Source organism: Natator depressus, chromosome 1, assembly GCF_965152275.1.
Source record: "Natator depressus isolate rNatDep1 chromosome 1, rNatDep2.hap1, whole genome shotgun sequence".
NCBI classification, from domain to species: Eukaryota; Metazoa; Chordata; order Testudines; family Cheloniidae; genus Natator; species Natator depressus.
The window spans coordinates 175982315-176001888 of record NC_134234.1 but is presented as its reverse complement, the minus strand read 5'-3'; the positions used below and the strand labels follow the sequence as shown (position 1 = coordinate 176001888).

General features: G+C 39.4%; 1 protein-coding gene across 11 annotated transcripts in view; it reads right to left on the bottom strand.

Moving 5' to 3' along the window:
* ROBO2 (roundabout guidance receptor 2) overlaps nt 1-19574 on the bottom strand; it is a 1509143-nt gene that overhangs the window by 56036 nt on the left and 1433533 nt on the right. For 7 of the 11 annotated variants that reach the window (XM_074971504.1, XM_074971513.1, XM_074971566.1 and 4 more), the window contains 3 exons: nt 17377-17548; nt 8686-8868; nt 6446-6472 (listed from right to left, as the gene is read on the bottom strand). In XM_074971504.1, the coding sequence (XP_074827605.1) occupies nt 6446-6472; nt 8686-8868; nt 17377-17548 (382 nt within the window). The remainder of the gene's footprint in view (nt 1-6445; nt 6473-8685; nt 8869-17376; nt 17549-19574) is intronic. The other 4 variants (XM_074971584.1, XM_074971575.1, XM_074971559.1 and 1 more) reach the window with 1 other exon arrangement.

Sequence of the window (19574 nt, the reverse complement as noted above, 5' to 3'; positions counted from 1 at the left end):
CAAAATCTACATTTACAAATGAAGATTGCAATTTCAGATGGAAAGAAGCTCCATGGTCAGCTCAGTTAAAAATAACCCCCAAATAGGGAATTCTGACCACCTTCCTGGGGTAGCCATCTTCATCAATAAATATACAGTCACCAAAGCATTTGCAAGGTTCTTCAGCTGTTACCCCCACCAACACAGAAATACCTACTGCACTCTCAGCCAGATAACAATACAGCACCAAGATGGAAATGCCATGATTAGCAAAGAAGTTGATGTAAATCTGAATATCAGCAGCATACTGGTGATACCATATTGATACTGGTGATATCTTGCCAGTTTATCAGTTCTCCAAGGGGCTTCACAATACACATTTAACAAAATGTAATGGTGATAAAACTAACCCCTTTGGAATCTCATATGGAAGGGCTTTTGGGGTTGATGATTAATTATCCATTACCACAGAATGGACTACCGTTTCTACTGGAAAGCCACTGTAGTTCTATTTCACATCAGACTATTTAATAGCTGTATTTTGAAAGAGTTAATCTGAAACAATTAGTGAAAAGAAAATCGAAAGCATGGGAAGTATTAAATAAAAACCTGCTTACACAAACACCACATCCTAAAAACATTGCAGCTAATTAGCGCTTGATCTGACACTACTTTCCAGTTATGTTGCTTTTTAATGGACAATCAAGTGATTGTATCACTCTTTGCTAAAGAGCTGTGGATATCATTTGCGAATATGCAAATAAATGGGTGCTGTCTGGCTATGTCTCAAAACATATAGTTAAGAAATGTATTAGTAGAAGCTAATTTAATGTTCTTTTTCTTCCCCATCTTCCATTTCATCCAGACATTCTATCTCTGTCAAAGCAACAAAGATATAAAGCCAGAAACAGACCACTAATGTATTCAATAATGAACTTTATGAATTTGGTTTACTATTTCATAGGGGGCTTCCAGGATAACATAGTGTACAATGAAACTTATTTCACACCTGAGATTAATATGTTTGTTTAGGCTACAGACTGATATTAACATTTTAATTTTAAAAGAAATATTGTCACTCTGTGTGTGTGTGAGAGAGAAGTATGACAAATGGGGAAAAATAATATTTTTGGTCACCTACATATTTATATCTGTAGGACTCTCTAGCACAGCTAGAGGGGGGAATACAGAGGGAGAACATATCAACAACTGTCCCCAGAGGCATTCTACTTGCAGAGCCGTGGAGTATGCAAGATATTTCTGAGCATGCTGGGGAGCGCATCATGAGAAGACATGCCTCCTACACTCTTTGTATTAAGCTGTAGTTGGTCTCCGCAGGCCTGCAGTAGTCTGCTGGCACAGAAGACGGGTGGATGCCACCACTCTGCCCCACCTTTGGGGTCACTAGCATCTAGTGGTAACCCTACCTTGTCCTTGTGCACAACCTCACTTTCTAACCATCCAATAAAAGCCTTGTGCTTTAGGGGAGAGATACAGCTAGGTATTGGCTGAAAGAGAGAGACCCATCAGAGAGCAACAACTATGGCAGTGTTATTGGTTTTTTATGGGTCAGGTAGTGGCTGGGCATGCGTAGGTGCATGTGGCTTGGAAAGAGGAGGCTCCTTATGCTTGCTTCCACCTTGCACACTGATGAAGGAATGGCTACAACCTTCCCATAATGTGGAACAAGAAAATACCACAGTCACTGTTCTTGTTCGACAGGCTCCTTCCGATCAGATAAGCTCTCCAATCCAAGGCTGTAGATCTTTTTTTGAAAGCAGAGGACATTACTGGCAGATCACAAAATCATTTTGTATTTCTGATCCCCTCGGAAAAAGGGCTACCTCAGATTTGCAGGAGCACATCCATTTCTCTTAGAGTCAACAAGAAGAAGAAAAAGGCAGCTAAAGGCACAAAAGACATGGTCAGGCTGCCAAAATAAGCACTTTGTTTATCACTCCTGTCATATGTTTTGTCAGCATTTTTTGCCTGCAGTTTGATTTCTGAAATTACAAAACAGGTCTAAATGCTGAAAAGGAGCATATTTAATGCAATGCAGTCTTGTAGATGTCAATGTAAAATAAAATGCCCAGACAAGCTGGCTTTATTCAGGCTGTTTCCATTTCAAATCGATGCTGAACAGTCTCGAGGGGCAATGGAGGAGGAGGAAGAGGAGGGTCTCTCTGTCACTAACCCAACCCATCTTCTCTTGTCTTTTATCACTGAGAAAGCATGAAAGGTCTTTCAGCATTATCTGTATCTGATATATGTTCTTAGAATGGTTGAAGTCCTGCATTAGGTGCCGGGAGGAGATTGGCTTTCAAAAGAAGATGGGGAAGGAGTGGGAAAGAATAGTGATTTCTAAGGGATTCTCGCCAGACTATACTGCAAGAGCTGCAAAAATGCAGAAGTGCATTTAAACTGCATACAATGTAAAGAAATTATACAGTATATATTTGTATGAAGAAGAGTATATGTTAAAAGAGCCTTTGTGTGTTTTTTTAAACATATAAAGAAGTACCGATGCTATTTATTAATATTATTTGACAAGGTTAAACCTAATCTTTATGCCTGCTAGAACTGGAAAAATACGAATATATGGTAAGTTGACATTTTGAGGCAAGAAGCTTTAGAAAGCTTTCTATGTGCCTATCTCGAATAGGCCACATTTTCCTGCCATAAATGAAAACTTTCATGTTGCCAGCCTAGTCTCATTCCTTTTCCTGATAAGCTGTTCCCCAAATATGAATGTAGATTAATCCTCTTTTAATAAGCATTAACTCAGAACAGACAATCAGTGTATAAAAATTCCATCAACTCTTCTGCCTGCCTTTGGATGATTCTGTCAAATAATTTATACTCCTCTAACAATTTTACGAATTATGCATGAAACATTTAGAACGCCATAATTTCCTGGTTTTAATTTGTTTATATTTATTAAGTTTCACAAAATCTTTAATCCCTTAGGGCACTAGTCACTAAATAAGCTTACCTACTCATAACTGAACATACACATTTACTTTCCTTGCATGGCTGATGGCCTGTGCATTCTTGAAAACACCTTGAGTATTCAAGTGAGTGGTTCTTGGCACACCAATGAGTTGGAGGACACAAAAAAGATACACGGATATATTGACAGGTTCCAGAGTAGCAGCCGTGTTAGTCTGTATCCACAAAAAGAAAAGGAGTACTTGTGGCACCTTAGAGACTAACAAATTTATTTGAGCATAAGCGAGTCTCTCTTGTTTCCACAGGAGTATGTGCATTTACTGTACAGAAATCTGTGTAGAAATGTGATGACACATTTGTAACTTTCCCTGCTAAATGAATGAATTCAGTTCCAGAATTGTAATGGACGGGAGTGAAAGAACTTGCATACTGTACTAGAAGGGATATCTGTTTTGTGCCAGCTCCCCTTCGTGTCATGTCCAAACCTGTGGTGCATGTTTGTATCTGGGGAATGTGAGTAGAGGGTGAACATGAAGAACAGGAATTAGTGTATAACTCAGTTTCAATGTGCATAGCAGCAATTTTGCTCTTCTACAGGGTGTCAAAGGTGCACAGAAATGTCAGGCCAAATTGTCCTCTACAATCTGCACTACCAGTTGCTAAATAAGGAATAAATCATGCATTTGTGGTGCTGACAGACCTCAGTGTCCAGCTTTTGCTTTGCTAATACACTGCCATCTTCCAAGAATATATATTTAACCCACTGGTTCCGGTTTTGTCACTACTGCTTCCCAGCTACTGGAGTCACTTATTTCATTCACATGGGAGACGCTCATGCCTTTATCGCTTTAAGTCTCAGGTTCAATCCCCGCTGACGAATCATACCGGGGATGTTACAAGCTGTGACCTGTGAACCAGAAGGCTACATACATATTACAGCTGTTCCATTGTAAGTAAACAAAAACCATGTCTGAGGTCATATTATTCATTATTTGTGAATATGTGAAAATGTTCACTAATCCAGAAAGTTACCTAAGTTTTAGCCCAACAGATTAATCTTCCCCAGGCCAACTATGTACCAGCAGCATTTCATTTGCTATTTACTATTCTTCTGATTAAAATATTTCAGTGATTCAGTCATGCAGCAGAAACAATACCTTTATGGTAGCCAATCACACAACGTAAACAGCAAACAGTCAAAGTGAACAATTCACAAACGACCCATAGTCAGAAATTTATCAGTCCAAATATTTAGCAAATATTTTCAAATAATGAATACATACCATTTTAAAAAATCATGGTCAGTTTGTGAATAATTTGCAAATAGACTTGGAAAGCAAAAAAAGATCTTCACACAAAATAAACTGAAAAAATGTTCTTCCTTCTTTTGTTTGTTTTTTCAAAACTTTCCAACCAGTTCTGTTTATGAAGCAAAGCAAAAATCTAAATTTATCACAAATACACATAATGAACAGTTTGACCAGTTCTTTTACATATTCAGATATTCATGTTTATGTATTCATGAAGGAAGCAGATGTTTGGCAAAATGTGCTTCGTTCACAAACAAATATATTCGGATTAATTCACCTCCAACGTAACTTCACTGAAATTCACCTCTGATAAGGTGAATTTGGTCCTATGCCTGTCTAAAAATGTAGGCCTGAAATCTATTTGAGCATACATGGGTTAATACTGACTATGGAACAACCTATAGCCTTGAGTCTTGTCAGATCTGTACAAACAGGGAGGTGTTTGGCTCAGTGAAAATTTAAACATTTTGTGACTGCAGATCATGTAACCAACTCCAAATTCATACTGTCAGGAACTTCATGTGGATTTGAGACTCTTCTTGGGGAACTCTGAGCCTAGACATAAATCAGTAGATTTTGTTAATCTCCAAATGCATTTTTGTGCTAATTGTGACAGTTTCTGAAGACCATGGGTCAGATTTTGTTCCTTTGTTCCTCCAGTGTAAATGGACTTCATTGCAGTAACTCTGGACTTACTCATCATGAGGGAGATCAGCATCTAGCCCAATGTGTTCAGAACACACACGAGTTAAGATACTGATATACAGTAGTACGTGATTAGAGTTTAAAGCATTCACATTGTGCCTCCCAATGAAATGAGAAAAGCATTTCAGGCTGTAGACAAAGCTGGAGAGAAGCAGCAAGAAGGGAAGAGTGGAAGGTTCCAGTGAGCAGCAGGGAGAGGAGCTAACTGTACAGGGAGTGTAGAGAATGAGTATAGGTGAGGAAAGGAGAAAGAGGGGGACCCATTAGCACAGGGGAAAAGGACGAGGAATTACAGCAGGATAAGCAGAAGCACCATTTTAAAGGGTCTGTTTTCAAGTAAGCCAGGAGTCTGGGGGCTGCTGGAGGATTCTGGGTACATTTTGGTGAGTTTTAGATTGCTCTCCTCCACTTTTTATTGCAACTTTCTGAGGAGAAAATAACCTAAAATTCACGAAGAGGCATGCACAGCCTACTAGTAGCTGGGAGTCCAGTGGCCCACAAGCCCCCAACTTATTTGGAAAAATGTCCCTTGTCAAAACTCTTGGCATGTGGCAGGTATGACTGGGAGGTGTGCTACATGCCACAAAATGTGGCACACTTATACTGGAAAATACTGAAATATTTAAATACATTGGCCAGGTACACTGCATTTCATGGAGATAATGTAAGAATTTTTGAGATTGTGACACTCATGCTTAGATATGAGAATTGAGGTCAATTATTTGTATTAATTATTACAATTAACTGGATACACTGTATGTCTTGTCCATACATATGTTGGCAAAGCTGTTTGCAACCTGCTGTTTCAGCCACAGTTCGTTTATTCTTCACATAACTTTAATCACACTCATGATAATGGCCTACCGTATGTTATGCCTTGTAAAAAAATGATAACATGAAGCTGGTTGTGGATTGGACAGGCAGAACAAAGGCAAATGCTTCAATGAATAAAAAGCTTTAAAATGCCTTAAAGACCTACCTAGTGTATCAGTGTGTGTGTACGGGTTAATCACTGGCTTGGTTTGACGTAAGTGCAGATCTGAAAACCCCATGCAGAGGCAGATTCATGTAAAGTGAAGAGCGGAATCTGAGATGAGTTCTTCTTCTCTGACCAGGTGCAGAGGCCTTCAGAAATTTGCAAGTTAAATACACGAATCCTCAAGAGCAAAATTTGGCCCTTTGTGACTAATGCCTGCCTATCGTAGTTATGTTAGTTCAAGCATTGCCCTGAAAATTACCTTTCCAAATTGCATAATTTAGAAGGGTTGGATGAGTAAGAAGTATGCGGAATTATAATGAAAGAGAAGTTAATTGTGGTAGATTGTAGCCTTCTTCTGAAACCACTAGCAGAGTCAATACCACATTATTATAACAGATGGGGAATTGGAGTGTTTCTCCTTGCACTTGGTTTTAATTCTGTGTACCTGCTATGATTATAAACACTTATGCCAATGATTGCAATGACATGTTGGTGAGGTAAGAGACAGACTAATGGACAGTACCTGCAGGGGTGAAGGTGAAGGACTGAACTGCAAAACAAGAAAGCAAACACATTGTGAGTTACAGACTCTGATAACAAGCACTAATTGCAGGGCACAAGGTTCCTTTGGAATTCACTCATCTATGGTTTAAAATCATATGCAGGTTATAACAATTGAGCTTTAAGCACTAGTCAGCCAGCAGCCAATGAGAAATAAAGGTTGAAGAAAGGTAAATAGCGAATTTTGACAATTGCATTTGATGGAAGTTAGTTCTGAGGTGGGCATGCTATCCTCCTTATCATAAATATTAGGATGAGTTCTGAAACATGATGTCGTATGAGCTCTCATTGTTAAGCGCATACAGCATTTCACAATTCTGATAATGGCCATTCTGTGTCACGATGCAATGTTCACATAACGTTTAGGTGCTGCAAATGTCATGAAAAAGAATGAGCTACATTAGACAACAGCCTGTGGTAGTCAATTTAAGTTGCATTTTTAAAGTATAGAGGACTGCTCACAAAAATGTGCCATGCCAACTCACATAGACATAAGCCAATAATTCCTCTTCTGGAAAAATTAGGCTTAGTACGTATTTAGTTAGTGCATTTGAAGTACATGAAAAGGTATGACACCTCCATAAGGAAATGAGACTGCTAAAATCCTGATGAGTTATCAGTTTAATGTAAGAAAGTAATAAAATAATGTAACTATCTCCTACTGTTAATTATCCTCATTAGACAAACAGATAGATAGATACAGATATATCTATCTGCATGAATTAACAAAACCTCTCAGAGTAGAAACTGTCATCATGTATATACACATTATTAATTACAAGGAAAGAAAGAAAACACCATGTGCAAACACCACAGCCTACTAATAATGTAACTTCACCACTGTGGTCACTCAGGCTCACTCTACAGAATTAATAAGAAATCAACAAGATTTTGGAGTGAGTTTAGCCTGGCATGCTAATACTGCTAGTAGTAAACATGCGTGAATTGCCATCAGTGCTTTACCTGGGCCAAGTCATGAAAGGTGTTTTCCTCCGTGAAACCAATAATGTGCTAAAATTAATTAGTATATTGGGCAAGAAAACTAACTGGAAAAAATACCTCAATATTTTAAGAGTTATTTTTCATGTAAAATTGGCCAAAAGTTGGAGGGTTTTTTTTTCTTGGGGGTTTTTTGAATAGATTCGTATGCAATTTTATTATAACTATCTGATTTCTCCACAACCCACAGGAAACTTGAGATATATCAGCTATAGGAGTGTCACCAGTCCTGACAAAACAGAATAAAGAGATCTGACAGGGAAAATAAGAGAATTTTTATTTTTATTTTTCCCTTCCAAATGTAATTCTCCTAGGCTAGATTGTGACTGTAGGCAGAGCCTTGAGCAAAATGTGTGTGTGAGAGCTGCTCCACACCGCTGGGGTAGCTCCAGGAGGCATTGCGCTTCATAGACATGTCGGAGACACTACTTCTCACCTACTGCAAGTTAGTAATTTATTGCTTGCCTATACTAGCACTAAATTATTACTTCCACAGTACAGGCTCAGCTATTCTCGCAAGTGAGTTGGGGTGGATGGAGCCAATGCTCCCATTCCCCTCTCCTTCCTTCCTCAGCCCCCAGCTCCAGATAAGGAGTGAGTGGATGATTAGCTCTGCTTACTTGTATGTGCTTAATAGGGTGACCAGATAGCAAGTGTGAAAAATGGGTCAGGTGATGGGGGGTAATAGGCACCTATATAAGAAAAAGCCCTGAATATTGGGACTGTCCCTATAAAATTAGGACATCTGGTCACCCTAATGCCTAAACCCAAAATCTGGGGCAAACATAGGAGTAAAGTGGTGAAGTTGGTGGGAGATTCATACTCCCTCTTACTGTCATGTGGTTATGTAGTCTGATTCACAATCTAGCTCATAATTAGAGTTGGGAACACTGAAAGACTGCCTTTTGCAACAAGGGTTGGGTGAGAGGTACAGTTAACCCTTTCTGTACTTTTGTTATGCTAGATGTGCTGGAGATGTAAAAGACTGTCTTACAGTAATGATGAAATGTGGTCCAGAGCAATGCATTTAAAGCTTCTCATACACTGGCACTTTTACAGAACACATTAAACAGGCATACAACATTCATCCATTCCACCTTTATTTGTAATACCAGCATTGTTAGGGTTGGGTTCTTTAAAATTAGTTCTGTCCTGTTTGTGATAGAACTTGACAAGTTTGTAGTAAATAGTTACTGTTCTTACCAGCATAATTGCTCAGCCCCTTCCTCTTCTTTCTTCGCCAATACAGCCAGATGCTGAAACCCATCAGAATTACCCAGCATGCCCCACCAATGCCAGCTATAAAGGCAGGCTGCTTGACAACATCAGTGATTTGCTCAGTTATGCTGTTGTTATTTTCAGTGATGACAACTTCATTACGACCCCCTGAACAAAGGAAAGTCAATATCACATGTTTATAATGTACTCTGTAATTCAACCAAGAACCAGAGACCTGAAATGGAAAAAAAAACCCAACAGTACTGTGCTTCAAAATAATTTTCCATGGTGGGGTACAGGTAGTTAGGTGTAGATTTATAGGATGGTCAAACATAGATTTGAAGGCAATGTTTCCTGCAAGAGAACCTACAATCCATTTCAGTTATTCAAACATATGTTGAAAAAATACTACTGTCCCCGTAAGCTAACAGATGGCAGCTCACAGTCAATTTTTGTGAAATAGTCTTGATATGGGTATAAGCAGAACACCACAAAGAGAGACAAAGAGACAAAGTGACTGAAACACAGACCTTATGCTCTCTTGATTGTATCTAATGATTTGGAATTTATTGACTTCCTGCATATGTGCCATTTTCTTTCTCCTGATTTTAAAACTGAACTGGTAGCTCAGTATCTGGCTTGATAACAAACCCCTAATCCAGTGGTTTCCAAACTTGTTCCACCACTTGTACAGGGAAAGCCCCTGCTGGGCCGGTTTGTTTACCTGCCGCGTCCACAGGTTCAGCTGATCGCGGCTCCCACTGGCCGCGGTTCGCTGCTCCAGGTCAATTGGAGCTGCTGGAAGTGGCACAGGCCGAGGGACGTACAGGCCACCGCTTCCCGCAGCCCCCATTGGCTGGAGCAGCAAACCGCAGCCACTGGGAGCCGCGATCGGCCAAACTTGTGGACGCGGCAGGTAAACAAACCGGCCCAGCCCGGCCCGGCAGGGGCTTTCCCTGCACAAGTGGCAGAATGAGTTTGGGAACCACTGCCCTAATCTAAACTGTTATCTGAGGATGGATGTCACACAAATGCCAAAGTGTGGAGCTCCAGAACTGACAAACACTGTGATTGCTCAGTTATTAGAAACGTGCTTCAGAAATATCACACCTCTCCAATCTGAGCGACAGACTCAAAAATTCAGCAGTTATAGAAATATGAAAATCAGATAACATTTTCCTCAAAAAAAATGAATAGTAACCTTGTAAATGTTTGGTATAAAACATCTTACTCAGTGTGGGTTTTTTTAAATGATGCCAAAATTATCCAACCTTAATGTTCAGAGCATAGACATATCTTGCCCTCATTCGTGAAACTACTTACAGTGTTTTTAAGATGTAGAGGAGACGATCCAGTGCTGCATATGCCGTATTATAAAAAGCAAATATTTGGACTCTCAATTACAGGAACTAGCAAATTATGGGAGCTAGCAAATAAGAACCTATCACAAATGTAGGAAGTAGAGTATCTGTAGCAATAAAGTGGTTATTTCAGGCAAATTGTTATAAATATTGTAGCATTATGCCTTGCTGTGAACATTTATATATTCCTCTTCTATAATTCAGCAATGGTTAAATTCACTGTTCACTTCTTCGAACACAACTGCTGCTGAGTCAGCATACTGGCTGTAGTCTAAAGTAAACAAACAAGGTCATTTGCTAAAGTAGATGCAAGAAAGAAAAGACTTTAAGGACCTGAATCTTATTCCCACTAATGCTCCTTTACACAACTGCAGCAGCCTTGCAGTGGATGTAAATGTAATATCCCCTTTAATGCTCCCTTTCATTACCAAATCAGTGTAATGGGGCTTTAATATAAATGAGACTCAAGTCCAGAGAACATGAGAGCTCACTTTACTTCATTATGCTCTACTTGTCTAACCATACCCTATCTGTCAGAGCCTGCACCCCTTACTCAGTCATTGATGTCAATTGCAGCAATGCCTTAGTGACAAGCTCGGTTTAGACATTATACTGCATTCAGAGGTGGTTGAAGTTACTTATTAATAAATGTGATGTAGTGTATTATGTTGCTGGAACTGCTGTTAATAATACATGTGATTTTATTATGCTTTTTCCCTATCTGATTATTCATATCAATCCTTTGTAATTCTGACTGTCTGCCTTTGTGAACAAATAGTTCAAATGTTATGCTGGATGTTGGCTTGGTTTTACTAGTTCTGTTGAAAAATCACTGAGAATTGTACTATAAAGAAAAAACGGAATTTTAGGAAACACTGGAGAGTAGAGTCAAGGGAGAAAAGACCTTGACTGATTATGGCGGCTTGTTTGGGAGAAGGCAGAATGCAGGCTCCCTTATATACATTTGGAAATGTCAAAGCACTGCATTGCATCGTGCCTGAAAATTAAACCACAGGCTACAAAACCTGCCAAAGTGCTTTCCAAAACTTTTCATAGAATCATAGAATATCAGGGTTGGAAGGGACCTCAGTAGGTCATCTAGTCCAACCCCCTGCTCAAAGCAGGACCAATTCCCAACTAAATCATCCCAGCCAGGGCTTTGTCAAGCCTGACCTTAAAAACTTCCAAGGAAGGAGAGTCTACCACCTCCCTAGGTAACGCATTCCAGTGTTTCACCACCCTCCTAGTGAAAAAGTTTTTCCTAATATCCAACATAAACCTCCCCCACTGCAACTTGAGACCGTTACTCCTCGTTCTGTCATCTGCTACCACTGAGAACAGTCTAGATCCATCCTCTTTGGAACCCCCTTTCAGGTAGTTGAAAGCAGCTATCAAATCCCCCCTCATTCTTCTCTTCCGCAGACTAAACAATCCCAGTTCCCTCACCCTCTCCTCATAAGTCATGTGTTCCAGTCCCCTAATCATTTTTGTTGCCCTCCGCTGGACGCTTTCCAATTTTTCCACATCCTTCTTGTAGTGTGGGGCCCAAAACTGGACACAGTACTCCAGATGAGGCCTCACCAATGTCTAATAGAGGGGAACGATCACGTCCCTCGATCTGCTGGCAATGCCCCTACTTATACAGCCCAAAATGCCATTGGCCTTCTTGGCAACAAGGGCACACTGTTGACTCATATCCAGCTTCTTGTCCACTGTAAATTTTAAATTTTATCTGGCCAATTATCAAAGCCCCAGTGTTTCCCACCCATTATATGGTACGAAGGCCAAACACTCAGTGGAAACCAGTGGGTAAGGAAAAGATGAGAGGGAGCAGTGGCTCCATCAGATGTTTTCCTCTTCTTTGGTGCCCTTGGAACCCCTCACCATAAAGCGGAGTCTCCCAGGGCCAGAAAGGAATGAAATCAGTGTGTTTTCCCCTTCCATGGAGCCTCTCTCCTCGTGGACCCCCGGGTTGGGGCTCAAAGGGCCGGAAGAGGATGTGGTGGGGTGGAACTAGGGAGCAGATATACTCTGGCACATGTGCTTTTGAGGACACAGTACATTTTCTTGTAGAAATCTGCCTGGGAGCTAATGTTGTTCCAAGCACCATTAACTTTCTCTTAACTCCTGCTGAGGGCAGCCTCTTCCACCCCTTTGGATGCTGTGTAGAGGAAGCAAGATGGTGAGGCAATGGAAGCGCTGCTTCTGAAGAAGCCATGGAAAACAGAAGGCCAGGGGAACACTTTGGACATGCTAGCTTCTTGAATAGTTGTCCATGAATCCAAAGAAAGGTAAGGCAGTGCACTGAATGAGCTCTTCCCTGCCATCTACTGATGGGGGGGGGGGGAAGACCTCAGGAGCAGACCATATTTTTATAGTTATATCCACTCTGTCTAGGTGACTAGCAAAAATACCTACTCTGCCAAAGCAGATCAATTTTGGCTGTTTTGGGTTAAAATTAAGACTTGGATGGAGGGATAATAAAATGTTATCCTTATTATATAACTAAAGGGCAAAAAAACCCCTGTATTTAATATCCCTTAACTATAACCTCACTTGCTAAGGGGAATAGTGATGCCAAATCCAAGTGAAAGTCAGAGTGTGTCGGGACAGGTGCTCCTATCTGGTAGTGTAGGCTCTGTTAAAAGGTTCTTAGATACCATTTTACCCTTCTCCTCCAGTGTTTAAAGAAAGAGATGATTTTCTGTCCATGCAGAGTCTTTGATCTTAACAGTGATCACTACAGCGAAAATCATTAATAAGCTGGTCTAAATGGCTGAGCCTTAGACCTGGTGAGCGGACAGCGCTGCAGTGAAAGATAACACAGAAGAGGCAGCAGCAGTGAGGTTCTCCGCTACCTGGTGAAATCACTAGAGGGAGGACTGGGCTAGTGGTGGAACATCAGAACCCAGCTAAAGGGAGCCGGGTGAGGCGGGAGCTGTGCTAGTGACAGTGGTGGGTAGTCAGAGGCATCACTCAAACCCAACCTTCCCCCACCCCTCCGGGCAGGAGGTGGACTCTGCTGAGCTCAGACAACAAATCATGAGTGGGAGTGCAGCGAAGGGAAAGGAGAGTGATGTGTTAAAGGGACATTCATCCATTGGACTTTTCACACCACAAAAGACTACCACCGACAACACTGTGGGGAAAGTATTTTACTTATGGCTTGCCTGCTTTTGAATCATCACTGGGGTGTTTTCCCAAATTACTGCTGTGTTCCCTCTCCTTTTAATATACATTGTCTTTTGTTATACACAGACAATGTGCATGCGAGTGGAGAAGTATGGCCTCGGAGAGGCACCCAGGCATGATGATTAGTTTTCCCAGATTTCTAGGTGGGGGCTTGAGCTAGTTGTGTTTTGTAATGTTAAGAGGAACCCTTAAATATGAACATAGCCCTTGTTGCTACCGGCACCACATGGTAGAAAGGTTACAGAAAGGAATCTTGTTTCCCTATAGAAACCTTAAGCCCTGGGCTGGACATTCTGCCTTCACAATGAGGTCAGAAACAGGTCCTCCATGAGTAGTGGATGCACAAGAAATTCCACAAGGAGAACCTCAGAGGAGCTTTCAGATGACTTTATCCCCTCCCAGACCCTCTTCCAGAGGAAGATGCAATCTGTCTCCAAATTAGGTCAATTTACCTCCTAAGTTAGCAGCCTGGATGTTTGTTCTACCCTTCAGTGCTTAGCAATTACATGAGCAAAAGTAATAATTCATTTAAATGTCAAAATAACATATGCTTTGTGATTTCAGGAGCTGAAAAGTAAACCAACACAGATGCATGTTTCCTATTGACGTAAAACAAAATTAATCTAGTTGTAAGGAGTTTGGGGAACAAATTACATTCATTTTGTATTTATTTATATGATATTTAATCAGAAGTAATATATATGTCATCCAAGGTATCAGTGTACTATTTCATATACTGCAGGTGTTTCTATAACAATGCTGTCAGTTCTACTAATTAGAACACATATGAGGGATGTGTGTGACCTGTAACGCTCCATTGTTCTTGCAGACAAAAATATAATTAAATATGTCTTCCTCCCATTGGAGAGTAATGAAGAACAAAACTAATTTGTTGGACCAAAAATTAATTAGATACATCAGATCTGATTGTACCTATTACTGTGAAAGTTTGCAGCTGTTCCTCATATTATTACACCAACTATAAAATGTAAGTATGAACATGCCAACTGATTACTGAAATAATAGCTATATTATTAATCAATATTATTTTAAAATTGATTTCTTCTTATAATCCAACTACATTTTCTTCTCCAGCATCCTCAACACTGGTGAGCAAAACTTTAGGTTTTTTTCCTATAAATAACAAGTTTGACATATATTTCTTTACAGAAGCTTTGCAAGGCTTAAAGACAAGTGCAGTTCATGGAAAGAACACAATTCATAACTGTTTCTTTGTATTAGACCAAGCAATCAAAGTATAGTTTCAAGATAGTAATTACAAAGCACACTAAGAAAGTATTTTAATGTAATTAGGGAAGAAAAATTTATTATAGATATCTGGATATGTCATTAGAATGGCAAGGTAAGATATCACTGTGGTATTGTTTATACTGCACTATAGCTGTGCAGATAATTTAAAAAAAATCACATCATGGTCCCTTCCCCATGTAATCAAAATTTATCCTGCAAACACACGTATGTGAGTAACTTTATTCACTTGAGTAATCCCAGGGGCATAAATTATAGAATCACCAAAATGCAGGGCTGGAAGGGACCTCAAGAGGTCATCTAGTTTCTGCACTGAGGCAGGACTAAGTAGACCATCCCTGACGGGTGTTTGTCTAACCGGTTCTTAAAAACTTCTATTGATGGGGATTCCACAACTACCCTTGGAAGCCTATTCCAGTACTTAGCTATCCTGATAGTTAGAAAGTCTTTTCTAATATTTAGCCTAAATCACATTTGCTGCAGATTAAGCTGATTCCTTTTTTGTCCTACCTTTAGTGGATATAGAGAATAATTGATCACCATCCTCTTTATAACATCCCTTCATATATTTGACAACTGTTATCAAGTCCCCTGGAAAGTCTATTTACATGAGTAAAGTTACATGTACATGAGTAAAGTACATGAGTAAAGTTACTTAGATAAGTATTTGAGGATTGCACCCTATAATGATTCCCCGTTTACAATTACATTTTGAGACCTGTCAGTTAGCCAGTTTTTAATTCATGTAATGTGTGCTATATTGATTTTGCATTATTCTAGTTTCTCAATCAAAATATCATGTGGTACCATGCCATCTCTTAGGGAAATCTAACTATATTACATCAACACTATTACCTATTACCAACCAAATCTGTAATTTCATCAAGATAGTCTATAAACAGATGGGATTTAAAGAAAAGTGAGATGCAGACAATGTGACTGCAAGTAACTGTATCTTGCTTTGTGAATACAAAAGGGAAAATGTAAGTGAAAAAGGGAACCAAAATCAAAACAGAAAAGAATGTATTAGTCACTTTTCATCTAAATGGTATTAAATATGCAGAAAGTGATACCAGACAAGATTGTTGAGGCAGATATTCTGGGATCATTAAAGAAAGAAAGAAATGACATCATAACAATGAATAAATGAAAAGTCTCTAAAGTTCCAACTGGCTTTTTCCGATTTATGATGTACTTACATTCTCATGTCTCTTCCACCTTCATACCACAAACTCGGAAACATATCTTTCCATGTCCAGCTCTGGGGTATATTAACCAGTTTTGTAAGAGTCAGGGAAGGACTGATGGCTCAGTTCTGCAAGATGCTGAGCACTCTAGCCTCGGTCACTGAGCACTCTAGCACTTTCGCACATGTTTAACTTGAAGCAAGTGAGTAATGGAACTACTCACATGTTTCAAGTAAAACATGTGCTTAAATGCTATGCTGGATTAGCACCATTTGTGTTCAGCACTTTACAGGATTGAACTCTTAAAGCAGTACTTCCAGAGATACTTCACACAAAAATCAGGTTTTCAAAAGTAATGAACTAAAAGTGAAAGGTCAGTCTCTCTCGGTAAAGATCATTTTAAGAGAGACCCCAAATTCATATCTAGTACCCTTTCCAAGGTTTTTGTAAGAGCTGAGTTCATTATTTTCAGTCTTGCAAGATTCTTTCCCTTTTTTGACATACATAATTCAATGAAGCTTCAATGAATAGACTCGTCCTAAAGATAGATCTATCTTAATCTCCCTTTTCAGACTTCCCCTCCAAAAAGAAAAAAGAACCCTAAATCTAAACTTCTGCATTGCCCTACTTTTGAGAGGATACATTTGTAACGTGAATGTCATTAACCACTTAAAATGAAGCTTACACAGGACTTAAGTGGGAGCTAGGTCTTGTGCTGGCTTTTCTCTGAAGGGTGAATTTCACCCCAACTCAAATGAACATTCTGAGTCTGAGACATTGCTTTAGTTATGTTTTCCATTTTGTTCACTAGTCTCTGCCAAGAGTCCTAAAGGCACAGTATAAGAAATAGAAGAGGAGATTACAAAACCTTATCCCAGTACTCTTTTAGAAAGAACACATTTTTAAAGCAACACTAACAGTTGGCCTAAAGCCGTAGTTCAAATAGATCAAATTAATAAACAAATTCCTATACTCGAAGAACTTTAATGCAGCTCCACAACAAAAAAAGCTCAATTCAGTTCTATTCAATTTCCTGCCCCACCCCCAATTTTTGTTATAGAAGAATCTCAGAAGGATAAGATTCTAGGTTTCCCTCAGGTCATGAAATTAATTGAGCACGGAAACCACTAATAAGTAACAGTAATTTCAAAGGAAAAAGATGATAATACCAGCTTTCCTCTCTAGCTGGACTAGAGGCCACTTGTTCTTTGGCAGAAGGAAGCCCATGTGCTTGGGATAGCTGAGAAATGCTAAACTTCAAATGCTCAGAAAACCAACTTTAAACACTGCCTTGCGCAGCAGTAGCTCAAATAAGGCAATATTACAAGCATCTTAACAGGATAAGAGAGCTAGTTCTATAAATCTGTCAACCTGCAGGAGTGGTACATTCATAATAAAATATTAAATCAGCTGTGCAGGATAATCTATGTTTTTAATATGTTTCAGGAAAGGAAGAACTATTTCATCTTATTAGCTGTGAGAACTATACAGAAGAGGAAGAGGCAGTGTTGGCAGGCAGTGGTACATTTAAAGTTAACTAGATTGCTCAAATTGAAGTGCACCTTGTTTTTTTGCTCCACTGGATTTTTATGCTTTCAGAAGTGATTTATGAAAGCTCTTCTGAAATACTAAACCGGTAAAATAAAATAGAGTAGACAATCACTTACCAATTATTATGGGTTGTGGTTCACTTTTTACTCCAACACCTGCACTGGTGCTTGCTGCCACTTCCACTCGATATTGAATACCAGGGTATAGGCCACCTATCACTACAGAGCGAATGGCTGCATCTACTGTTTTGTTGATGTGAAATCGAGTCTCATTACCTAGGCACCAGATCTTGGGTAGGGATTGGGGAAATAAAAAATATGAAAATAGTCATGCTTGCAAACAATGGTGCACAAATACGGTATATTAATATACTGCACTGGAAATATATATACTGATATGTTGAAATGCAACTGCTAAATTCCTTTAAACATTTAGGCCTGCTTCTGCAAAGACTTATGCACATGCTTAACTTTACACTAAAATTCTCATTCTCTCAGCCCTGACATAGGGAAAATGCTAGGAACAGTGCTGGGGGTAGAGAGGCATGCTGGAGGTGGAGCACATAGCATGGCAGACATTCTTCACGGTACTATTGTCCATAGGCAGCTGGGGATGGGATTCAGAAAGCCCCCAAGCAGCCCAGGATCAGTAGGATCCAAAGATGGCTTAAAATCACCTCCTTCCCCATGTCCCTGGGCGGTAAGTTCCATGCTGCAATTCTTAGAATCTCACCCACTGACTTTAATTACTTCCGTGTGACTTGTCCCAGGCATGACATTAAGCATATGCATAAAGCTTTGTTGGATCAGGCTCTTGTTTAGTTACTATGGCTATAATCTACGGTTTCCTAAAGTTATTTTTTCAGTCTCATTTTTTTTTCTATTGAATAGAAAATGGGCAACAATATTACAAAAAGAAGCATGTTGAAACACTCCTAAGAATACTATACAGAATCTCCTTTTAAGTATTTTCAGCTTTCTACCCTGGTAGAAAAAGGGTGTGTGCAATTTCTAAAATGCTACGCTATGTTGTTTCTGTCATAACTGAAATTGTTCAGGAATCTAGATTTTGCGGTCTGACTTATTTTACCCTGTAATTCAACAAATGCAAAAAATGTTCCTTAAGTATCCTGATATGTGCCATATTTCAAACCAGCACTTTGTGGCGCAAGTGGTATATTATTTCAAGGCAGTTTTGCTTCTCTCTCTTATATTTATTCATGAGCATTTCCTGAGACACTTTAGCATTAAGATGTTCAGAGACTCTTTTTTAGTTGTAGGGATCTGTGGAGACTATTACTATAATATTAAAGAATGCATTAACTACCACTCTAATTCCACTCAAGGGAAGCAATACATAAAAAAAAATCTCATATATGCATGTATGTAATTACTGTACCAAAGGAAGGTGCTGCTGGTTGAAAACAACATGCAGTTGCTGACAAAGGGCTGGATTATCACAGACCTTACTTGGCTCAGCAGAGGAGAAAGCAGGAGTAACATTCCCATTGCTCCTACGCTTGGCACTGCTCAGTTTTTGACTCTAGCTTCACAGTACCAGGGGCTTCTCACCTGATACACTTCCTTGTAAGCAAGGAGTGGGGGAGGAAGAATCCCTGGCTCCCCTAGGCTCAAACAGAGCTTCTTTGCTGGCCAGAGTCCCTGGCCAGGTGCATGAGGGAGTGGGGAGGAGTCATCATGATTTGTTCTCTGATCTGGTCTTGGGAAAGTACAGTATTACATGGTGCTTCTAATTTAAGGCAGACTGTAAGGTTGCAAACCAGCACTTAGTTAATGAAGGCATTTCAGACTATTTTGACAAAGAAATTGTTGTAGGCATAAATGAAGGAAGAAACAAAATTTGCAGATGTGTGTGTATAGCTCAGATTGTAGGAAAATGCTGAGATATTATATTACTTAATGAGAGAAATATCACACAAGCAAGTAACTACAGATTAATCCAGTTTTTCAAAAATAGGTACATAAAGGTAGGCTCCTAAATTCACACTTATTTAGGCACCTAAATAAGGTACCTAGTTTTTAAAAGTGCTGATCATACAATGCTTGCCACTGAGGTAAATGGCAGCTGCTGGGTCACTTTTGAAAATCATGTCAATCAGGTACATAAATATGGATTTAAGAGCCCAAATTTAGGCTCCTAGTTTTTTTAAATCTTGGCCTATGTCTCAATGCATATGTATAAAAGTTCAGAGTTAGAGTTGTGTGGATAACCCTTACGCATTTTCTGACATTTTAATGCTTAACTGTGAAGTCATAACATTCTCTTAACATATTTTTAATGGAATTTATATGAA